The sequence below is a fragment of the Urocitellus parryii genome, chromosome 7, assembly GCF_045843805.1.
Source record: "Urocitellus parryii isolate mUroPar1 chromosome 7, mUroPar1.hap1, whole genome shotgun sequence".
NCBI classification, from domain to species: Eukaryota; Metazoa; Chordata; class Mammalia; order Rodentia; family Sciuridae; genus Urocitellus; species Urocitellus parryii.
In genome coordinates this window covers 44571371-44594849 of record NC_135537.1, presented here as the reverse complement: position 1 = coordinate 44594849, position 23479 = coordinate 44571371, and the positions used below count along the sequence as shown (strand labels likewise).

Sequence of the window (23479 nt, the reverse complement as noted above, 5' to 3'; positions counted from 1 at the left end):
TGAAACTGATTCTATGCCATTTTTCTTCTTCCAATAACTTTGTTTTTTTCTATGTCCTTCATGTATTGTGTGCTTGCATATATGATTCAGTTTTGTGTTAACTGTTTTAATGGCATTAATTAATGAGTATATGGAACATTAAAGCTGTATCAAAGGATTGTATCAAAGGATTGTCAATATAGTAAGTACTTCTCCTAAGAAGATATTACAATAAATAGTTTCTTATGGGTTCTTCCAACAAATTTTGCATATTTATCAACATATGTACAAAAATACTCATTTTTTAAAAAGCCACACAAATGGGAGCATGTGATATATATTTCTCTATCTTGAATTTTTCACTTAACACATGTCTCACATTATTGGTATTCAACAAATGTTTGTTGAGTGAGTGAATCAACATAACAATGTTTACATTTAGCATATAAGTTCTCTCTCCTTTTAGTAGGTAATAGATCCATGCTTTAATGAACATCTTTGGGTATTTTGATTTTGTTGCATTCCATATCAATTTTAGGTATTTAGACGATCTTTGCGGAAGCCCATTTGGAATTTTGATAGAGATATCATTGAATCTTCTGGGGAAGAATTTCCCTTTACACAAAATGAAGTTTTCCAGTACATAAACACAGGCTATCTTTTCATTTATTTAATTTTTGTTTCTTTAATTTTTTAAAATGATGTTTTATAGTTTTCAGCTAACAAGTATTGCATTTCTTTTATTAGATTTGTTAGATTTTATTGTAAATAGAATTTCCTTATTTCATTTTCTTTTCTTTCTTTCTTTTTTTTTTTTTTTTTTTTTTTTTTTGCTTTGCTGGGATCAAACCCAGAGTCTCCTGTGTTAGGTAAGTGCTCTACCTTCCTTCACCCTCAACCAGCCACTTAATGTATCTTCAAAGAGAGCTTCTTCTCCCACCTCTCCCAAATGAGTCCATCTGTGAGTAAATTCCTTAATGTGGAGCTACTGAGTAAAAGTGTATTTATATATTTATATTTAATATAATTTTATATATTCAATATTTTGATAAATGGGCCAAATTGACCTTGAAAGAACTTACCACAATTCATATCAAAGAGTGTAAGAGTGGCATTACTAAGCTGTTTCTTGTGTTATGTATTATGAAATTTTGAACTTTAATCAGTTTGGTAAGAGAAAACTGATATCTTTCTTTGTTTATACAAGCTTATTCACTTATAAATATGGTTGTATGTATATTCTTTATGTGGGCTACCTTTTTTAAGCCCATTTTTCTATTTGCTGTTGACTTAATAATATGCATACAAATAGATTCTGTTTTTCTTTTCTTGGGTATAAGCTCACAGTTAAGATACCATAATTGATGGTCATTGGAAGTGACTTCTAATTTTTAAAAACAAGTGGCAAAGAGCTGGATTGTATTGTATATTTATGTAAGACTACATGTGTGCATCCAAGCACTTTTGAATGGAATTGGAGCATGGTCAACAGTGTTACATCCAATAAAATAAGCATTTATTGAATGCCTAATTGGAGCCAGATGCCCTGCTATAGTGCTGAATAAAGTACTGTTCCGTCTTCCCGAGTCCTCACAGTCTAGTGTGGAAGTCTGGCGCCTGATGGAGGGAGGGGTTCATTTACCTCCTTTTTTTTTTTTTTTTTTTTGTACTGGGGATTGAACTCAGGGATACTAGACCACTGAGCTACATCCCCAGCTCTATTTTATATTTCATTTAGAGACAAGGTCTCACTGAGTTGTTTAGCACCTCACTTTTGCTGAGACTGGCTTTGAACTTGTGGTCCTTCTGCCTCAGCCTCCTGAGCTACTGGGATTACAGGCATAGGCCACCATTGCCTAGCTCATTTACTAATTTTAATTGAGGAGGCACCTGTTTAAAAGTGTCAAGGAAGATGTTGACATTTTTGCCTTGTTTGGAAGCTGATTCTGCTAGGCTGAAGAGAAAGCAGGAGCAAAGGCCAGAAGGTGAAAATACTTGATAATTTTTGGGAGTGCTGAGGAATTAGTAAGTCTGTGAGATAGAACAGGTAGGAAGCTAGGCTGAGGCCATATTGTACAACGGTTTGAATGCTAGGGTCAATAATTTGACTTTTTCTTTTTGATTCTGGAGGACATCAGTGTGTTTGAGGGATTGGATTTTAATATGGAGGCTTCATCAGAAGAGATGATGATGATGGTGGTGGTGGTAATAGTGGTGGTGGTAAAACAGCTAAGTTAATGCTTATTTAAATATGAACTTAGTTTCACAACTTACATATAAGAGTCTATTACTATATAAGTTTTTACAGATTTGAAACTGGATTTTCTAAAATATATATCTTAATATTTTTACAGAAATCTGTTTTATATGAAATTTCAGAAACTTACATATAGTGCCAAAACAAAATAACCCCCTCCAACACACAAATCAAAATCCTGCCCCGCTTCTTTTGTACTGCTTCTTGGGTTTTGTTTAGACTAAGGGTTCTATACTCAAAATACCTCAGGTTTGTAAAGTTTCTGTAAATGAAAGCCACCCAGTAAAAGGGCTTACTGTCCCTATGTGAGTCAGGGCCAAAAAGAGCCTAGGTCTGTCCCAAGAGGCAGGCAGGTTGGGCTGAAATATGTAAGAAGTTGGACCCAAGTGTTAGTAGAGCTTCTGGTTTTTGTGAATTCACCCAATATCTAAATGTTGACTTAAAATTCCAAATTAGGTCTTATAAAACACATTTGGCCTAGGATCACCAATATACCTTTAGATTTTGACTCTAGACATTTTAGACTAGTCCAAATCCTTAAGTAATTTAGGTGTGACTCTCATTGACAACAGTTTTTATCCTCCAGGGAAGAGATAAGGTCAAGACTGTTAGAACTGCCATTTTGAGGATTAGAAGCTGGTTGTGACTCATTAGTTTAGGTGTAATTTAGCAATATATGAAGGAGGAAGATATTGTTTATGTAAAGTGGGAAGCTGACGAGTTTGGAGGTGGGGTGTACCAGGGGTAGTTAACCTTCTTGAGGCAGATTATAGCTTCTAACACTAAAAAATAAATCTGTATTGTCAAAATTGGAGGACTTCAGAGAGTTTTAAGAATTTTAGATCACCAAAGATCTCTAGAGAAATCAATCTTGATAGGAAAGGTGTTATTTCCATTTTCAGAAACAATTTATTTCTAAACAACTTGTGTTTAGAAAAACTACAAAGCAAGATATGAAAAATCTTTCAAAGCCTGTTTTGTATCCGCTTTTTAAAAAATAATTCAAAGGAAATGACCAAGTACGATTACTATTATTCAGAATATTTCTTTGTAGAAATATGAGTGTATACAATGTGATCTTGTGAGACCTGAGAATCTCTATGTATTTCAGTGCTGATATGGAGCAACTAACCTTGATCAGGCCAAGGGATGGCTGAATTTATATTCACATATATGCTATGAGTGGTCAGAGGGTAATGTGAATTAAAATAGTATATCAGGGTGTTTTTTTTTTTCACTTTTGGATTGGTAAAGTGATGAAGTCATAAGATCAGTATTGATCAGATCAAAAAAGATAGGTAAGATCTTGTTATACAATAATCTGTTATAGATGTTTATTGGGTATTATTATTATCAAATGTGATGTTTTACTTTTGTAAGCTTTCCCCTAGCAGTTAGGAGGTTGAAAAAAATGTTTTAAAATATCTTCTTTAGTTATTTTTAATAAAGCCTCCCATCTAATTTCCTCCACAAACTAAGTAAAAAATATTCATGGTAGAGCCTTTGGAAAATTAGAATACATTTTTTTTTCATTATTATTAGGTAGTGACAAATTTGCCAGCCTACTCATGCAAACTTCCTGATTCATCATCTTAATGCAGTAATTCTGGAGGTGGGTGGCAGCCTTAGGTAAAACTGCCATTTAGGTAGAAAAAGATTATTATAGGTTGCTTGGGATTATCAAACGTTGGCAAAAGGATTCCAAAAAAAAAAAAAGCTTTGTCAATATGAAGTTAAAAGAAATATGACTGGCATGGAACATAACCAGATTTGTCAATTTATCTTCAATTTTTTTACATACATTCTCAAATTTTATCTCTCAATAACATTTTTCATGATTATGAAATCAAGTAATACTTGATAGATTTTTGTAAGTATTTAAAACCAACCAAACTGAAATAAAAATTAAATAATTATCCATAATTCCATTACTTATAGATAATAACTATAAAGGATAGACTCTGAAGTCAGATCTTAGATTTAGATCACGTAAATTGCTTTTTTCTTTAATTTGTTCTTTTTATACATGATAGTAGAATGCATTTTGACACATCATTTATAAATGGAGTATAACTTCTTATTCTTTTGGTTGTATATGATGTAGAGTTACACCAGTTGTGTAATCATATATGCACATAGGATAATAACATCCAATTCATTCTGCTATTGTTCCTACCACCATACTCCCTCCCTTTCCTTTACTCCCCTCTGTCTAGTCCAAAATACCTCTATTCTTCCCTAGCCCCCAGGCCCTTTTTGTGAATTAGCATCCGTATATCAGAGAAAACATTAAGCCTTTGTTTCTTTGGGATTGACTAATTTTGCTAAGTATCATATTCTCCAGTTCCATTCATTTACCAGCTAATGCCATAATTTCATTCTTCTTTAAGGGTGAGTAATATTTCATCGTTTATATATATCACAATTTCTGTATCCATTCATCTGTTGAAGGGCACGTAGGTTGGTTCTAGAGTTTAGCTATTGTGCATTGAACTGCTATAAACATTGATGTGGCTGTGTCACTATAGTATACTGATTTTAAGTCCTTTGGTTATAAACTGAGTAGTGGGATAACTGGGTCAAATGATGGTTTTATTCCAAATTTTCTAAGAAAACGCTATACTGCTTTCTATAGTGGTTGCACCAGTTTGCAGTCCCACCAACAATGTATGAGTGTACCTTTTTCCCCACATCCTTGCCAACATTTATTATTGCTTGTATTCTTGATGATTGCCATTCTGACTGGAGTGAGATGGAATCTCAGTGTATTTGTATTTCTCTAATTACTAGAGATGTTGAACATTTTTTCATATATTTATTGATCAATTGTATTTCTTCTGTGACGTGTCTGTTCATTTCCTTAGCTCATTTATTTATTGGGTATTTGTTTTTTGGTGTTAAGTTTTTTGAGTTCTTTATATATCCTGGAGATTAATGCTCTATCTGAGGGGCATGTGATAAAGACTTTCTCCCATTCTGTAGGCTCTCTCTTCACATTATTGGTGGATCATGTAAAGTACTTAGTGTGTAAGTACTTTATAAATAAGTAGAACTATATAAATGAGTAGTGAAGTACTTATTATTATTTGTCTATAAAAATATAATACATGATCTTTCTGTGCTTCAGTTTCTCCATCTATAAAATGAGAATGGCAACAGAATTTAGTATATGAAGTAAAGGAAGAGGGGAGGGAAGTAAAGGGGGGAGGAAAGTCTAATAGACCTTGGTAGATGGTAAATATTCAGTCTACTGCTTACTGCTGTTATTTCCTTCTAGTCTTTTTTTTCCTGAGCATTTGGTTTTATTTAAGAATATACACTGTATTTTTCTTTTTTTACTCAATATTACATCATAAACATTTTATGTAATTTCCAGTTGACAAACAACTTTACTCTAAATCATTGATCATATTTCTGATTATTTCTTTAGGGTAAGTTTCTGGATATCTTGGATCAACAGATGGCAGCTTATTTAGCTTATAGGAATACTCTAGCAGGAAAAGATGAGATTCTGGAGTTTTGACCTTGTGATTGTTTTCCTGGTGGGGGAATATTACATACCTCCCATATGTGATTATTAAGTAGGAGCTCAGAGACTAGATAGAAGCAACATACAAGGTGGTTATCAGAGGAGGGCTCCAGAGTCTGTCAGCCCATGTTTGAAGCTTAGTCCTGCACTTGCTCAATATTTTTAATCTGTTTGAGCCCTTCCTCTAAATGGGATTAAAAAAATAACTATTTCATGTGTTAGTTGTGGTGATTAGGTAGTTTAATATCTGACCCTGGCATATGGTAACCACTTAATGAATGGTAGCTCCTGTTGTTTGTTATGTTAAACTCTTACAATGTGTTTTTATAATTAACTGTGAGAGAATATCAGTGGTTTTCAAATGTAATGTGATTATAAATTTCTGTTCTAAATTTGTTGGTTAGAAAAAAACAAAATAGAGGCATTTGATGTAATTAGCATTAAAGAATTTTAAAATAATTTTCTTCAGTAATTCAGAAATGAAGTGTGATATTTATCCAAATTATTCTTTTTTTTTTTTTTTTTTTTGTTAGTGGGGATTGAACCTAGGGCCTTATGCATGTAAGGCAATCACTCTACCAACAGAACTATAGCCCCAATCCCCAAATTATTCTTTTTAAAAATAAAAATGTTTTATATCAGTTTTTAAAGTAAAATTTAAGCAAAACACCTGCAAATAATAATGTTCATATGTATAGAACATATAGTGCATACTAATGTATTTTATATATATAGCTATATGTATATACTATAGTCATAGTTATTTCAGTTATATTTACCTCCTTTTTTTTTTTTTGTACTGGGGATTGAACTCAGGGATACTAGACCACTGAGCTACATCCCCAGCTCTATTTTATATTTCATTTAGAGACAGGGTCTCACTGAGTTGTTTAGCACCTCACTTTTCCTGAGACTGGCTTTGAACTTGTGGTCCTTCTGTCTCAGCCTCCTGAGCTGCTGGGATTACAGGCATAGGCCACCATGCCTAGCTCATTTACTAATTTTAATTGAGGAGGCACCTGTTTAAAAGTGTCAAGGAAGAGAGTTCTTTTATTCCCATCTTATAGATGAAGAAAATTAAGCACAGAAAGGTTAAATAACTTTCTGTTGACTATATGACTAGGGAGAAAATTTCACACTATTTAGTCTATAGTTCTAGAACCCATGTTTTTTAACCCCTTCATATATTACTTAGTACTCAAAAAGAAAAAGAATAATAATTGATTAAATATAATAATCATGTTTGCAGCACATTTGTATTAATCCAAGAACTTAATTAATATTAAATTCAAGAATAAATTTTAAATATCTCTTGTGCAAATTTATGTCTGCAGTTCAATTTGTTTCATTTTGGTTTTTTTTCCTTTTAGTTTTTCAGTTATGGAACAAAAATATTATATCAAAGCATGGAAGCTTCACAGTCTAAATTCTTTCCTCCCCTTCAAAAAGTGATGCTGCCACCTAATAGCTTTCAAGGAAAAGTGGCGTTCATTACTGGAGGAGGTACTGGCCTTGGCAAAGCCATGACAACTTTTCTGTCCAGCCTGGGTGCTCAATGTGTGATAGCCAGCAGGTAAGTCAGTCACAGCCCTTCACTTCAAAGTCTGGTGAAGAACCTGTCTGTGTCATAATATTGAAAACACTGCTTGCTGGATTGTTTGATTTGCATCCTAATCTTATATGAAGTATTCTGCAGATTACTAAATAAATTCCCTTGGAAAAAGTCATTATGATTGAGATGGTAGAAAAAAAGACAATTAAGGAACTGATAATATTTACTTTTCCCAAATCCAGCCCATAGATTTTTTTTTTTTCTGTGTATGAAGTTAAAAAGTACTATGTTGGGCTGTTGTTGTAGTTCAGTGGTCGAGTGCTTGTCCAGCATGTGTGAGGCCCTGGGTTCCATCCTCAGCACCACATAAAGATAAATAAATAAAAATAAAAAAAGATGGTGTGTTCATCTACAACTTAAAAAAGTATTTTTTTTAAAAAAGTACTATGTTGAGGCTGCTTTATTTTTCAGTGGGAGTGATTGTGATTACTGCTTCAATTGATAATTAACCTTGTAGCAAGATATTAGAAGTTTTCCTTCCACTTTATTTTAGATGCACAGATATTTCAACACATCTGTTGTGATGAATCTGGGAAGGGTAAAACCAAGTGGAATGTGTATCTTCTTACTTAGGCATATCTGGTACCCTATATCTATAAGTCTGGAGCGCTGGAGACTAGCATAAGATCTACCCCTTCTTCCAGTTTTGAGTGGTATAAAATTTTAGGTATCTGAATGACAGTTACTGTGTCACTCACAAATGCTCATTGGCCAGAATATTTTTGTTTTTATGTTGCAATGTTTTTAAGAGTTTTATTTTCATTTTACTACTATATAGTTTTATATTCATGGTTTATTTTATATATTTCAAAGACATAAGATTCGGAAGGCATATAGGTTATTTGAACAACTTACTAACATTATAGCATAAATGTATTTATTTTTAATTTTTGTAAAGCTGACTCAGGTGGAAAAAACAGGTACATGATTATAATTAAGGAAATAATTTAAATATTTGTCAAATAACTGGTATAAAAGTGCTCAATTTGGTAGTATATGCCAGTAATTCCAGTGGCTTGGGAGGCTGAGGCAGGAGGATTGTGAGTTCAAAGCCAGCCTCAGCAAAAGTGAGTTGCTAAGCAACTCAGTGAGTCCCTTTCTCTAAATAAAATACCAAATAGAACTGGGGATGTGGCTCAATGGCTGAGTGCCCCTGAGTTCAATCCCTGGTACCTCCGCCCCCCCCCCAAAAAAAAGTGTCCAATTCAGTGAATTACTATCAAATATATAAAAATGGTTCGAATTTAACTTTTAAAATAAATTCATTCAAATTGATTTGTATGTAGATATAACTCATATTTTCTCAAAAATGCATTACTTTAAGCTGTAGATTCTAATTTATGGAATTAAAAAGAAAAATATATGAAGTCATTTCAGAACTCATGCATCATACCATGTGTTTAATTCTAGGAAGATTGATGTTTTGAAAGCTACTGCAGAACAAATTTCTTCTCAAACTGGAAATAAGGTAAATTCAAAAGCAGTCATTTAAATTAAATTTGTGAATTATAACATGTTTAAACAATTTACTCCTGTTTTGGTTTAGGAAGTCTGGGGAGTGTAGAATTCTTTTTTTCTCTTTGTTTTATGCAGGTTCATGCACTTCAGTGTGATGTGAGGGATCCTGATATGGTTCACAAGACTGTGTTGGAACTGATCAAAGTCGCAGGACTTCCTGATGTAAGCATATGGTGATGAAGACAAAGTGAGAGTCATTTGAAGTTGATAACACCCATCAGGATGCAAAAATGAAATAAACTCTTGATGTGAGCAAGGGCTTTACAGAGAAGCACATGTTTTCTGTCCCTAGGAAAATGCTAATTCGGCTCAAAGCAGGGAAAAGATTAAGTGGACTGCTACCCTTCTTTCTTTCAGGAATACTTTAAAAATGCATTTATAATCATGGAACAAACTTGATTTCACTTTATGTAATAAGATTAAGAAATAACAAGAGCAGTTAGTCCAAGAACACAATATCTAGTTTATATGATTCATGGTCTTTGCTTTTCTTAATAACTTTTGATTATCTCTCGGTGGAGGAGAACAATACAACTAAGAAAAACTACAAGAAGTTCTAAATTTCTCCTTCTAAAACCTGAGATATAAATGGACATTTTATTTGGTCCATTTATTAGAGATAAGCCATTTCTTCCAATAATCTCAAAGTGAGTCCTTTTCTACATTAAAGATATTTTCAAGCCATCTAATAATATTGAATCTGTCATACAACTAAGCAGTTGATCCTGAAGAAACAGGTCAATGACCAAGAGTTTCATTAAGTTAAAAAGTAAATAATAGAAATCCAGAGGCATTTCTTGAGGTTCCCTGAAATAGTGTAGTTACACAATAGACATGCTTACTCTGTCTTTTTTTTTTCTTAATAATAGAACTACCCCAATTTAAAGACGTGTTAGGATTCTGAACTTGGAAATAATAGATTTTCAGACTCCAAGAACATGAAACTGAACCCAGTCTCATAGTATTGTTATAAAGGCTGACTATGAACTTAAGCCGTATTATATTATTTGGATTAATAAGCTTCAAAAATAAAAGCCCTAGTGGGAAAATATTCTACCTTATCTGAAAGTTTCTATAACTTGCCTCATCCACTTATTAGATTGTGATAAACAACGCAGCAGGAAATTTTATTTCACCCACTGAAAGACTCTCTCCCAATGCTTGGAAGACCATAACAGACATAGTTCTAAATGGCACAGCCTATGTGACGCTTGAAATTGGAAAACAGCTTATTAAAGCACAGAAAGGTATGTTTGTTTATTCTTCCCGTATTTATTAGGTCTCTCCTCTCTACAGATTCTGTACTAAACCCTGGGACACTTAAAAAAGAAAATGAGACAATCTTTACTGGAAGATTGGAATGGAATTAATGCTTAAATAACTACCATATGTTAGATGTAAGCCATAATATATACATGTTTCAAGGGCATTGGAAATCCAGATACAGAAATGACTTCCTCTCCCTAGCGTCAGTCAGCAGATTGAGGAATAAAATGCAATTTGAGCTGAATGTTAAAAAAAACAAAAAGTAGATGTGGAAAAGGGAAGACAAGGAAATGTGTTGTACCTGGATAGAGAAGTCTGGTGAAGGGGGAAAAAAGAAGTGTTTTTTTAGGGAATGATGTGGATAGAGAAGGCTAGGGAATGATTGTGGGGAGGTAGGTGAGGTATAGCCAGGAGAGTGCCCAATACCAAAATAGGCAGTTTGATGTTAATTCTTTCCATTGGAAGTATTTCATTAAGAACGTGACTTAATTCAAAAGGTAACTGGCAACAATGTGGGGCATGGAAAAGTTTAAAGAGACTCATTCAGGAGATCTTGTTTTTTTTTTTTTTTTTAATTTTGGCATGTGGATACATGGCATGGGAGATAAAGTAGTAGACGCATAGAAAATACGAACTAGAGGCTTTACTAATTAGATAAAGGGATTTGTAGCTGGGATGAACAGTTTGGATGGTGATGACATCAATGAGATTGAGAATACTGGAGGGGGAGTAGATGTAGATGGAAATTACTACAATATTTTGGTTAGTACTATGAACAACTTTATTCAAGTTCTGTTGACATACATAGTAAACATGTATAACGTATATATGTGTATGTACACCTTTATGTGTAGGACCAACTTAATATATTCATTGACAAAAACTGCAGACTTGCGTGTACCAGGCCCTATGCTGCATGCCTGAGGCAGAGGTGGACAAGACTCTGTCCCTGAATAAGTTGGGCTTGTACCTTGAATGAGGGGGTGCTTTTCAGAGAGGGTAGAGAGCACTCTGGACAAGGACAAGAAGGAAGAATCCTCCTGATCATCAGGATGGCCTTTGAGGAGGGAGGGGAGAAAGGCAGGCATGGAGTTGGCCAGGTTCCTCTTCCTGAGTCAGAAGGCTTTGTCTTCTGAGGTTCAATGTCTTCTTCTGTACAACATGGATAATCCTCAATCAGGCTTGAGAAAGGGTAGAAGGATGATGATGCAGAGGCACAGCTTCTTTTTTTGTTGTTGTTTTTGGATACTAATAACTTCCATCCTTTCCCTGTAATGCTTGTTGAAATTTAAGTATCCGGTCACTTCACTGCAGCAAAGTGGATATGATTTAGATTTGAAGTTTATATACATTTTTTATTTATTTTCTGAAGGGATAGATAAATTTGGGGAGGGGGACAGGAAGAATGGGCTTACTTCTCTCTCCACTTCTCTGTTCTGGACTTCGTATTTTTCTTTTGTTTCTCTGTATCTTTCTGATTTTTTTTTCTCTCTTCTACCTCTTGCTTGTGTCTTTATTTCTCTCTCTGCCTTTGTGAACTTTTCATTTTGGGGTATCTGTTTCTCTCTTTATCTTCATCTCTTTCATCATTTTGTCTTTCTCTGCCTCATTATCTCTTTCATTTCTTCTCTTGCCCATCTCTGTGACCCTTAGATTTCTGTCTGACTTTTTCTCATTATTGTCTTTCATTTTAACATAGACTTTGATCTATTTTTATTCATCACATTGGATTAAAATTCTATGGGCTTCATTAAAAATATATTAGGTAAGACTTTTAAAAGATGGAAGCCAGTTTTTATTCTTCCAAGATTCCTGTCAGTTATTGATGTAACCTGACAGAGTTTGGAGAACTTGGACCCCTGGGCCAAGGAAAGTACAGTGCAGAAGGGTCTATTCTAGCAATGGATCAACAGTGAAAGAGTTCAAGTGCTAAGATGACCTCTCAATTGTGTCAATGTGGATGAACCTGGAAGTCAGTTCAGGATCAGAAATGCATGGTAATCTGTGATCAAAAGTATGTTAAGTGGCTCAGCATGTAAGAAATCAATCAAGGAAAGATATTGGGGCAGTCACAGGAAAGACACATTAATGGGTTTGAAGGTTTAGTCACAAGGGATATGGATAGCATAAAGACTGAATTTTTCTGTTAAATACTAGAATCAACAGGTAGCTTTGAAATTCACAAGAGGTGATGTTTTTGATCTATAATAAGAGTTATTTTGTTGAATTAGTCTTAATAAACATTTTAAACAGTTAAGGCTACTATAATAAGTTACTCTTCCCTCATCTTCCGTAATCCAGTGCCCTCAACCTGTCCAATCTGTGTCCGTCCAGAACAGCTCTAGTTTGCCCCCTTATGCATGCTCTGACTAGAGTCATTCTTTCACTAAGCCATTCAGAATCATTTAGCCCAGCTTCAGTCACACTGTTCAATGAAGGACTCCCTCATTAGAGGCTATAATGTAGACTTCAGCATTTAAAACCAGGCTGCATGTTGTTCTTGTTTTATGGTAGAAGTCTCCTTTTCCTACCCATCAAGATCAACAAGGCTGGTTCCTTCTTTCTTACCTGTAAAACCCTTTCTATCTCTTTATATTCTTTCTCCACTTTTTCCTTATCATTGTGTCTTTTTTGGTAGCAGGGATTGAACCCAGGGAGCTTAACCACTGAGCCACATCTCCAGCCTCCTCTTTTTAAAAGAGACAGGGTCTCACTAAGTTGGTCCTTGCTAAGTTGTGAGGCTGGCTTTGAACTTGTGATCCTCCTGCCTCAGCCTCCTAAGCAGCTGGGATTTTAGGCTTGTGTCACTGTGCCTGGCTGTTTACTGTTCTTATTGTGAAACACAAAGATGGTCCTTTGTTCATTCAGTGAAACCTTGTAGAAATACACAAAGGTAGTTGAGGATGTATTTAACCCTTCTTTCAATTGTGTCCTTCAACTTTACCTTTAGATGGAAAAGAAGATAACCAGATAGCTCACAATAGAAAGAAGGCAAATGGCTTGTGTTAGAACAGGAGGAGAGCAGAATAGGCTTTGCATATTTGTCAGCAGTGTGAATGTGAGGTGTGTGTTGTAGAGATTTTTAAGTATATAAGAACCATATGGGCAACAATAAAAAAAAAAGAAAAAAAAAAGAACCATATGGGCACATTGTTTGGATCATGTCCAAGGCTTTCTTTAAGTGCATTTAGAGACTATTTGAAAACATACTTTTGGTAATCAATTGAAATTTTTATGGCAACATTAGTATCCTTTAAAAATCCCTTTTTGCTAGAGTTCCTTGCTAGTTGGGTGGAAGATTTCACTTCCATTTATTAAACAATCATGGAGTAACCATGTGTCTTTGTTATTTTGTGAAGATAATGTAAAGATTAGGTGATTTGTGAATTTTGAAAAGAAATCTTTTTTTTTTCTTTTTAACTATGTAGTAGGAAATTTTGTGGGGAGACTGTTTTTATATAGTAGTAAAGAATGATGGCTCTAGAACCAAATGGCTTAGCCTGATTACACTACTTATTAGTAGTATAACTGGGGCAAGTTACTTCTCTGTGTCTCTTCCTCTTCTATTAACAATAATTCCTGGCCCAAGCTAATTCAGGTTAGCCATTAAATAAAAATGTTAATTTCCTCTGTAAATGTATTTTTAGGCTTCTTTTAGTGGACTGTTAAGTACCTGAACTTTAGCTTATGACTCATAATTAAAGGGATTAGAAAAACCAGAACCCTAGTTACCACTTATTGTAATTAAACTTGCAGGTTGCAACCTATATGAGAATGTGATATATTAAAGATTTGAACAAGAAGAGTTGTTACTTAATAGATAATATTCCTTTATAAAGTGTTGCTCAATTTTCTTAAAAAATTATGTGGGCATTTGGCTAACTTTAAGAGCATTGATGCTTTTTAGCTATTAGTCTGTGCTTTATTGAAAAATGGCTGAGAAACAGATTTCCTTGAGTTCCTCATCAAAGAAAAGTTTCTCTGCTTATGATTGTGGTAAGATTATTTGCCAGCAATAATAATAGAAGAGGTAAAACTGCAAACAATCACATACTTGTGTGTTTAAAAGGTACAAGGGGTTCCATACAATGCCTGGAGAGGCAGGAGATGAGGCTAAGAGATATGGACTTTATCCTCTGGAGATGGGTAATGTTTAACTGGAAGGTTTTAGGAAGAGATTGGTTTGGAGTGGAGATAAGACCTTGACTAATGGCTCAGAGGAGGGCCCAAAGAATAGAGGTGTTAAAGATGAAGGAGAAAGAGACACAACCAATAAAAACATGATCTAGTTTTAAGAGTTGTGAATCCTAAACACTGGTGGAGGAGCTTATTATGTATATTGAGAATTGATGAGTTGAGAGCCCAGATGAAATGTGTAGACACATCTTTCCAGTGACATCCACCCACATTTGTAACAGTATCAAACTCCTTCTAGGTAAGCATGGAGAGGCAGTTGTGGGTGAATGGTTTAAGAGATGATGGCAAGGAATTGAGTGATTAATTCATGTAATAGTCCAGCATGAGCATCAGAAAATTAGAGTAGGAGGAAATTATAAGCCTAAAGAAGGAAAAGAAACACCAAGAATTTATAACAGAATTTTAAGAAATACATGTAGTATAAAGGTGTGAGAGGATTGGAAGGACTGAATCCTAAGAGTGAGGCACTGTATTCATTATTTTGTAATGATAACATAGATCAGGTGATGGCCTAATTGGAGAAGCACTGGAGATCAGTGGGGGTGGGATGTCACAGAGCTATAGGATTTATGATTTTATTCTCGTGGGTGTTGCCACCAGGGTGATGGCAGAATCTGGGTTTGAGATGTGGGTATATATGTATTTGTAACTGTGAGGCCAGGAGTCAGATTATAATGAAAGTAGCAGAGTAGCTGCGAAGTCAAATGTAGAATCAGCTCAAGTTACAGATTATTAAAATTTTTTAATGATATAAAAAATGATATTATTAGTTTCAAAATGGGGCATTTTCTGTGAGGTAGATGAGTAGTGGGTAGCCGAGGTATCTTTGTACTATACTGTGCTGTGGTAGTAGGAGCAAATATGACTCCATTTTGTTTTATGACTTCATCCTGTAAAACAACCATGCCAAGTAGAAGAGTCATGACTGGGGCAAGATGTTCTTTTCCTTTTGCTATAGAAAACTTTAAGAACACAAAACTACCTAATGGGGTATTGTTTCTGTAACTAGAGTAATGGGGCTCTGTTTCTGTAACTGGGGTGACTGGGCTAACTGTAATTGGTTAGGCTTCCCTCCGCTTGACTGTACTGTCCCGCTTCTGTAACCTGGCTTGCTTGCATTGGCTAGACCCCCTGAACATCCCTTTTGCGGTTTTCAGGCTTATAAGGAGTGCTCTTGCACAGCTTTATGTTCTGGTCAGCCGCCACCGGTGCACTTCAATAAAGGCTTAATTCGATTATACGTGAGTGGTCTGGAAGTCAGTTTATGAAACCCTGGGACGAAGCTTTAACTGTAACAGTGCCATCTCTGTTGGCCGTTGGAACCAAAACTATTCATTGACTGCCATACTTTTCATTCTTTGTATTGAAACAAGATTTTAGAGCTTTTGAGTCTTCTTCTGAAATTGGACCCAATCTTATGCACATTTTATTATTTTAATATGCAGTGTGATTTTTAATATTTCTGTATTACACAATTTTTTTCCATTTTAGAATAATGAGGACAGGCTAGCATAATTTTAAATTTCATTTATATCTTTTAGTTATTATTTATGGGTATGGTTCCCTACAGTGAAAGAATACAAAGCAGAGACAATAAAGGGAAAAGGTATACCTGGCCAAGTCTGGGGAGAACAGCTTTTAGAATCCTCTCCCACTGGAATTACACAGGGCAATTTTAGTTCTCCTTTCTTTACATCCTTGCCAGCATTTGTAATTTTTTGTCTTTTTGATAATAGCCATTCTAACTGGGGTGGAATGGTATCTCATTTTAGTTTCGATTTGCATGTCTATGATAATTAATGATATTAAGCATTTTTTTTCATATACTCATTTGTATATTATCTTTCGGGAAATGTCTGTTCAGATCATTTGCCTATTTTAAATTGGATGTGTTTTTGCTGTTGAGCTTTTGAATTCCTTATATATTCTGGACATTAATCTCTGCTTGGCTAAATAGTTTGCAAACATTTTCTCTCATTTATTTTTGTTTTTGTTGCTTGTGCTTTTGGGGGCTTATGCAAAAAATTCTTGCTCATTCCTTTATCCTGAATTTTTACCTCTATGTTTTATAGTTTCAGGTCTTAGATTTGGGTCTTTGATCCATTATGAGTTAAGTTTTGAAACTGATCAAAGGTAGAGATTTAGTTCCATTCTTCTGCATGTGAATATTCAGTTGTTTCTCCAGCACCATTTATTGACAAGAGTGACAAGAGTGTCCTTTCTCCATCATATTTTTTTTTTTTTTTGGTACCAAGAATTGAACTCAGGGGTACTTGACCACAAGCCACATCCTCAGCCCTATTTTGTATTCTATTTAGAGACAAGGTCTCACTGAGTTGCTTATTGCCTGGCAGTTGCTGAGGTTGGCTTTGAACTCGTAATTCTCCTATCTCAGTCTCCCAAGCTGATGGGATTATAGGCATGCACCACTGTACCTGTTCTTGATATTCTTGGCACTTTTGTCAAAAATTAGTTGACTATTATGTAAGTACATGGATTTATTTCTGGGTTCTGTATTCTGTTCCATGGTCTCTCTGTTGGGGTCTTTTGTTTGTTTGTTTGTTTGTTTGTTTTTGTTTTGATACTGGGGATTGAACCCAGGGGCACTTAACCACTGAGCCATATCCCCAGCCCTTTTTATATTTTATATAGAGACAGAGTCTCACTAAGTTGCTTAGGGTCTCGCTAAGTTACTGAGACTGGCTTTGAACTTACAATCCTCCTGCCTCAGCCTCCTAAACCAATGGGATTACAGGCCTAGCTCTGGGCCTAGCTCTGGGTTCCATTTTGTAGCCTAATATTGCTCCCTTTCTCCATTTTCTTGGCCTCAGTAAATAACATAAATTCATTTTTGTTGTCTGTATTGGGCTGTTAGAAACTTGCTACTTACAGACACCTTCTATGGCAATTATTTTCATTGAAATGACTGGCTTTCCTACAAAAAGAAAATGTATCTGTGACTAGCCCTGAAAATCTTTACTTTGAACTTCTGGTCCCACTGTTTGTTTTTGAAGTCTAGCTGCTAACTGTTTCACCGTGCAGCATTCATTCCTATTGGAACAGTGCAGTTTCAAAGTTCTCTTCCTGTTTATGCTCAGGGAAAATAAAAAATGAGCAGTATTTAATTCTAAGTAGTAATAAAACCTACAGGGAGAAAGAGAAGTATGCAATAACTTTTCTTTTTTGGCCTCTAAATGACATTTAAAGGCTTAACTTCTTCTCTCCCACACTTGGAAAAAACATCCATTTAATCTTAGTTGAGAGATAGTGCACTTTCTGTTGGAGCATTTGTTTTGTGTAAGTAACTGGCACTCTTGAGGTGGTTTTTAGATTTCAGTATAAGAATCATGCAGTTAGCATCTGGTGTCTGGGCACTGTGATGAAGCACACTAGTGTTCTGCATCCTTCCGTTCTAACAGAGTAAGATTTTGGAAGCAAAGGAGTATTCAGAGATCTGAAAAGCTGAGGTTGATATATAAAAGGAGTCACCAGAATGACTAACATCACTGATCTTATTTTTCATATCCTCAAAATGGTACTCCTGCCCCCTCCTCCACCTCCATGTTCTCTAGCATGTGCTGAGAAAAAAAATGCTGAGGGAAAGAGAAACTAAATATGTGGAAGAGAAAAAAGAAATTATCTAAATGTTTTTCAGAATACTTCCCTTATAGTCTTTTAACTTCTTAAAGCATGTTTTATAAAATATATAAATGTATTTTGATCCTTTTGCAAATATTAGAATATTTTCTTTTCCCAGTGCTGAAACTAAAGACATAGAAAATCACTGATTTCCTTGGAGCTAAGATTACTCTTTTAATCTTTCATTAATCTATTTTATTTATGGAGAACCTGCAATATTGCGGAAACTATGGAAATCGATACGTAGTATTATAGGTAGTATACCTTTATACCATCTGTTTTTCCCCCCTTTTTACTTATTTTTTCTTGTGTTTTAGTTTTTTTATAAAGTCAATTATTTTTAAAAGAAATTTAAAAACAAAAGAAAATGTCTTCTATTTACATACTGTGTGTTTTAGTCAGCTTTTTCACTGCTATGATTAAAGGATCTGACTAGAGCAACTGTAGAGGAAGAAAAGTTTATTTGAGGGCTCATGGTGTCAGAGTTCTTAGTTCATTGAATGATGGCTCCATTCCTCAGGGCTCATGATGAGGCTGAACATCATGGCAGGAGAGGGTGGTAGAGGGAAACAGCTCACATCACAGTGATTAGGAAACAGAGGGAGATTCCACTCTCCAGATACAAATATATACCCAAAGCTACACTCTAATTCCCACCTCCTTCAGCCACACCCTACCACTTTTGTTAATCCTTATAAGGAGATTAAATCATCGATTGGGTTAAGACTCACAACCCAATCATTTCTCTTCTGAACCTTTCACTGTCTTACATATGAGCTTTTGGGGGACACCTCACATCCAAGCCATAACATTTGAGTTTGTTAGCTTTTCATCACTGTGACAAAATACCTGAGAAAATCAATTTAAATAAGGAAAGATCTCTCTGTCTTTTTTTGGGGGGAGGATGCCAGGGATTGAACTCAGGGGCACATAACCACTGATCCACATCCCAGCTCTTTTTTTTTTTTTTTTTTTGCATTTTATTTAGAGACAGGGTTTCACTGAGTGGGTTAGTGCCTCACTGTTGCTGCGGCTGGCTTTGAACTCTTAATTTTCCTGCCTCTGCCTCCTAAGCTGCTGGGATTACAACAAAAGTCATTTTTGACTCATGATTTCAGAAGTTTCAATCCATGTTTGGCCTGCTTCACTGTCTGGGCCTGTGGTGAGACCATAGTCATTATGGAAAGAGATGGTGTTGTACATCTGCTCAGAGAAAAATGAGAGGGAGACACACAGAGAGAGAGAGAGAAAGACAGAGACAGAGACAGAGACAGAAAGAGAAGCCAGGGACAAGATACACCATTCAGATGCTCAACCCCCATGACCTACCTCTTCTAACTAGCTTCGTCCTCCTTCCAATAGCACCACCAACTGTGGACCAAACCTTTAACACTTGAGCCATTGATGGACATTCCATATCTGGACCATAACACCTACATATTTACCATTTCTGATATTGATCATTTTTTCTGATGATCTGTATTTCTTTCATTTAACCTAATGAACTTTTTTCAAAACTTATTTTAGTGCAGGTCTAGCAGCAATGGATTCTCTCAGCATTTGTGTATCAGAAAATATCACCTTAATTTTTGAAGGATTTTTTTTACTAGATATAGAATTCAGGGTTGACTCCACACACCTTAAAGATACCATTCCATGGTCTTATAGTTTATACTGTTTTTGATGAGAAGTCATGAGAAATATTATGTGTTCCCTGATTACCAAGCCATCCCACCTTACCTCTCAGCTGCTATTGAGCCTTTCTCTTTATCCCTGCTTTTAAGTGGTTGATTGTAATATGCCTTAGTGGGTTTTTCCTTCTTCTGTTTATTGTGCTTGGGATTTGTTCAGCTCTCTGGAAAGTGGCAGTTTTTACCAAATTTGGAAATTTTTTCTCAAGTATTTTTTTCTTCCTTTGTAGACTCCAATTCTACATATATTAGAAGGTTCAATATTGTTCCATAGGTCACTGAGGCTCTGGCCTTTTAAAAAATTTTTGGTCACCTATTTCCCCTTTTTGTCCTTTGTTTTGAATACTTTTATTGTTTGGTCTTTAAGTTCATAGATATTTTCTTCTGCAGCTAAACTCATTTATTTAATTTTTTCCAAGTATTTTTTTCTGTTATAGAAATTCTATTTATTTCTATTTTTTTATTTTCTATTTTTTCATTCTATTTTTTCTTTGAAATCTTTTAGCATGTTAATAATTTCCCCCCTCCCCCACCCCCACCCCTCTGCCCCTACTGGGACTTGAACTCAGGGGCACATCTCCAATGCTTTTATTTTATTTTGAAGTAAGGTTTCCAAGGCTAGTCTCAAACTTGAAATCCTCTAACCTTAGCCTTCCATGTCATTAGGGTTATAGATGTGCACTGCTGTGTCTGGTTTATAGTAGCCTTTTAAAGGTCTTTGCTCATTCTGTATTCTCTGGTATTTCTGAGATTCTTTCTGTTAATTGATATTTGTCCTGGTTATATTTCCAAATCTTTCTATGTGTAGTAATTCTTGATTGCATGCTGTGAAATATGTTGTTGTTGTATATGTGTTCCTTATTTTAAGTTTCCTTTTGAGGTATGTTGAATTTTATTTTAGCAAGCAGATAAATTATTTGTGGATTGGCTCAATCATTTTAAGGTGTAGAGTAGCCTTTACTTTCAGGTTAATTGAGCCCTCCTACTAAGCTCTCTTTCTTGAGCTCTCTATAGAAAGCGCTGAATGTTCAATGAAGCTCTTTAGAGCTCCTGTGTCTCCCGTCCTATGTGAGCTCTGGAGTTGTTCAGCTTAGAGCTCCCTAGAAATTGTTTTTTGCCTGTCCTTATGGAATTTCACTCTTATGTGCATACCTCAGCATTTGGCCAGACTCAAGTAGACTGTGAAAAATTATAGTGCTCCATCCCTGCTTAGTTTCCTCAGTCTCCCCAAACTCTGATTGCTATCTTAGCTGAATGCCATTTTCTGCTTGGATTCTTTTTCCTTATGGCACAGTCTATGTGGTACCTTTAGGCACAAACCCAAGATGATCTTAGGGCCCCAGGATGATCTTAGGGCTCATTTCATTCATTTTCCTTCTCTCAAGTATCACTGTCCTTCTCTGCCCCTTGTACAGTATCTGAAAATAGTTGTATCATGTTTTTTGTTTAGTTTTTCTGATGTTTACAAAAAGATGAAAAATCTTTCATGGCTAAAGGCAGAAGTTCATGATAATTTTATTTTAAGTATTACTTATTTTTATTTAAGTGGTACTTAGTTAATGGGAATCCCAACTAGCTGATTATAGAAGATGTTATAGGGACATTTCTTTGAGGTTAGAGCCTTTGTTTTGACTTACTACGTATATAATTCTAAGTATGTACAGACTGGGCCATCTAAAGACAGCAAGATTGGTAGCAAGATATAACATTTTTCTTAGAAAAAATAAAAAATACTTTAGTTTTTGTGATACTCCCTTGAATCAGATTCTGTTCATGTAAATATTGCCTTCCTGATGGAAATGGATGTGGCTGTATTATTAATTGACTGTATCCTTTAACATTTTAGGAGCAGCATTTCTTGCCATTACAACTATTTATGCTGAGACTGGATCTGGTTTTGTAGTACCAAGTGCTTCGTCCAAAGCAGGTGTGGAAGCCATGAACAAGTGAGAACTACTTTACTACCTCTTGCTGAAGATAGCTCATGGAACTAAAATTCCTGTTTTCTAGTCTTCACCCAAAGAAAAATAAAACAAGACAAATTGAATTCACTAAGAGACACACATTCTCCTTAATTAGTTTTATTTTTCTATAGCAGCACTATAAATAGAACTTTTTATAGTTATAGAAATGTCCTATAATTCCAATATACAACAACCACATGTAGCCACTGAATCCTTGAAATGTAGCTACTGTGACTAAGAAACTAATTTTTGAAAAAAAAAATTTAATAGTCACTTGGGGCCAGTATCTACTAATTAGGTACCACAGGACTACAGCCTTTTCCACTCTACCATGTGTCTTTATTAATGCCATTTCTAAACTTGTGAACACATCTTCATCCTTTTATTTTTCCTACTGTGCAAGATTAATGGGGCTAACATAGTCCATGAGCATTTACCAAGATTAGTGGCTTTTCCTTGGCAGATTACAATGTCTTTTTGAGTTTGTTTTCCCCATCGTATTTGATGTTATGGGAGTTTTCATTGCTTGTCTGGTTTAATAATCCTGTAATATATTTCTTTTCTTTCAGCTTCTTCCCCTTTTATTTTTTGTTCACATTCTCACCAGAAGTATTGTTCTTTATATATATGTGTGTATATGATATTCCCTAGATAAAAACCTTCGCTCATATTCCATTAGTGTTTGGAATAAAAGCTGTAACTAAGTATAGCATTCTAAACAGTCTTGTCCCTGGCCTTTGTGTTTTTAATCAATTTATTCAATAAGTGTTTTTTGTGTGCATGCCCTTGTGCAGAAACCAAGGATGTGGTTGTTATGGAAATAGAACAGCCTTGGTCCTCACCTATTTATATTTTTACACCATTTCATCCATTATTCCTGTGTTTTAATTTTCATTGAATTGTTTCACTTTTCCTTAAACATGCCAGTAGACAATTTCTTTGGTGTTGGGGATTGAATCCAGGGGTGCTTTACCACTGAGCCACATCCCCAGCCTTTTTATGTTTTATTTTGAGACAGCGTCTCACTAAGTTATAGAGGCTATCCTCAAACTTGTGGTCCTCCTGCCTCAGCTTCCCTTCTTGCTGGGCTTATAGATGTGTACCACACTATGCCTAGCTTATGCTAAACATTTTTATGTCTCTAACTGGTCTGTTGTTGGATTTGCTATGATATATTGTCTACTTACCTCTATGGCCACGTTTCCTCATTACACAGAATTAATTATCACTTACTCTCTGTGCCTTAAGTCTTGCTTTAATCCAATCTAGTGAGAAGACATACACACTGAAAAATAGATTCTAGATAAACTTAATATATGTTGATGTAGCAGGGACACGGAGAAAGGAAAGATAGACTTTTAAACATAACATTGAAGCTGACTTCCCCACTGGGGTGTGAGATCTATGAGAGGAGGGACCGTATTCTTGTGTCCTCATTACCCAGTAGGATTCTGGCACATCGCTGATGTTCAGTGCTTATTGATCTGCATTTCTGTTCTGTTCTTCCTCAAGTTTCAAAATACTCTTAACATTTAGATCTGCAGTAACACATTTGTTGAGACAGAAAGAGAATTATTTTGTATCTTAGTCCATTTTGTGCTGCTATAAAAGAATACTTGAGCTGGATGCGGTGGTGCACACCTGTAATCCCAGCAAGTAGGGAAACTGAGGATCAAAAGTTCAAAGCCAGCCTTGGAGATTTAGTGGGACTCTGTTTCAAATAAAAGGAGGGGGCTGGGACTGTAGCTCAGTGGCAGAACACTTGCCTAGCATGTGTGAGGCATTGAGTTTTATCTTAGCACTACATAAAAATAAACAAGATGAAGG

At 35.3% G+C, this 23479-nt stretch overlaps 1 protein-coding gene across 3 annotated transcripts in view; it reads left to right on the top strand.

Moving 5' to 3' along the window:
* The window catches only part of Decr1 (2,4-dienoyl-CoA reductase 1), a 37336-nt gene that overhangs the window by 6926 nt on the left and 6931 nt on the right, over positions 1 to 23479 (top strand). The window contains exons 2-7 of one of the 3 annotated variants that reach the window (XM_077800839.1): positions 834 to 940; positions 7136 to 7338; positions 8788 to 8845; positions 8971 to 9057; positions 9995 to 10142; positions 21535 to 21634. In XM_077800839.1, coding sequence (XP_077656965.1) covers positions 929 to 940; positions 7136 to 7338; positions 8788 to 8845; positions 8971 to 9057; positions 9995 to 10142; positions 21535 to 21634 — 608 coding nt within the window. In that variant the 5' untranslated portion in view covers positions 834 to 928. The remainder of the gene's footprint in view (positions 1 to 833; positions 941 to 7135; positions 7339 to 8787; positions 8846 to 8970; positions 9058 to 9994; positions 10143 to 21534; positions 21635 to 23479) is intronic. The other 2 variants (XM_026384061.2, XM_026384087.2) reach the window with 2 other exon arrangements.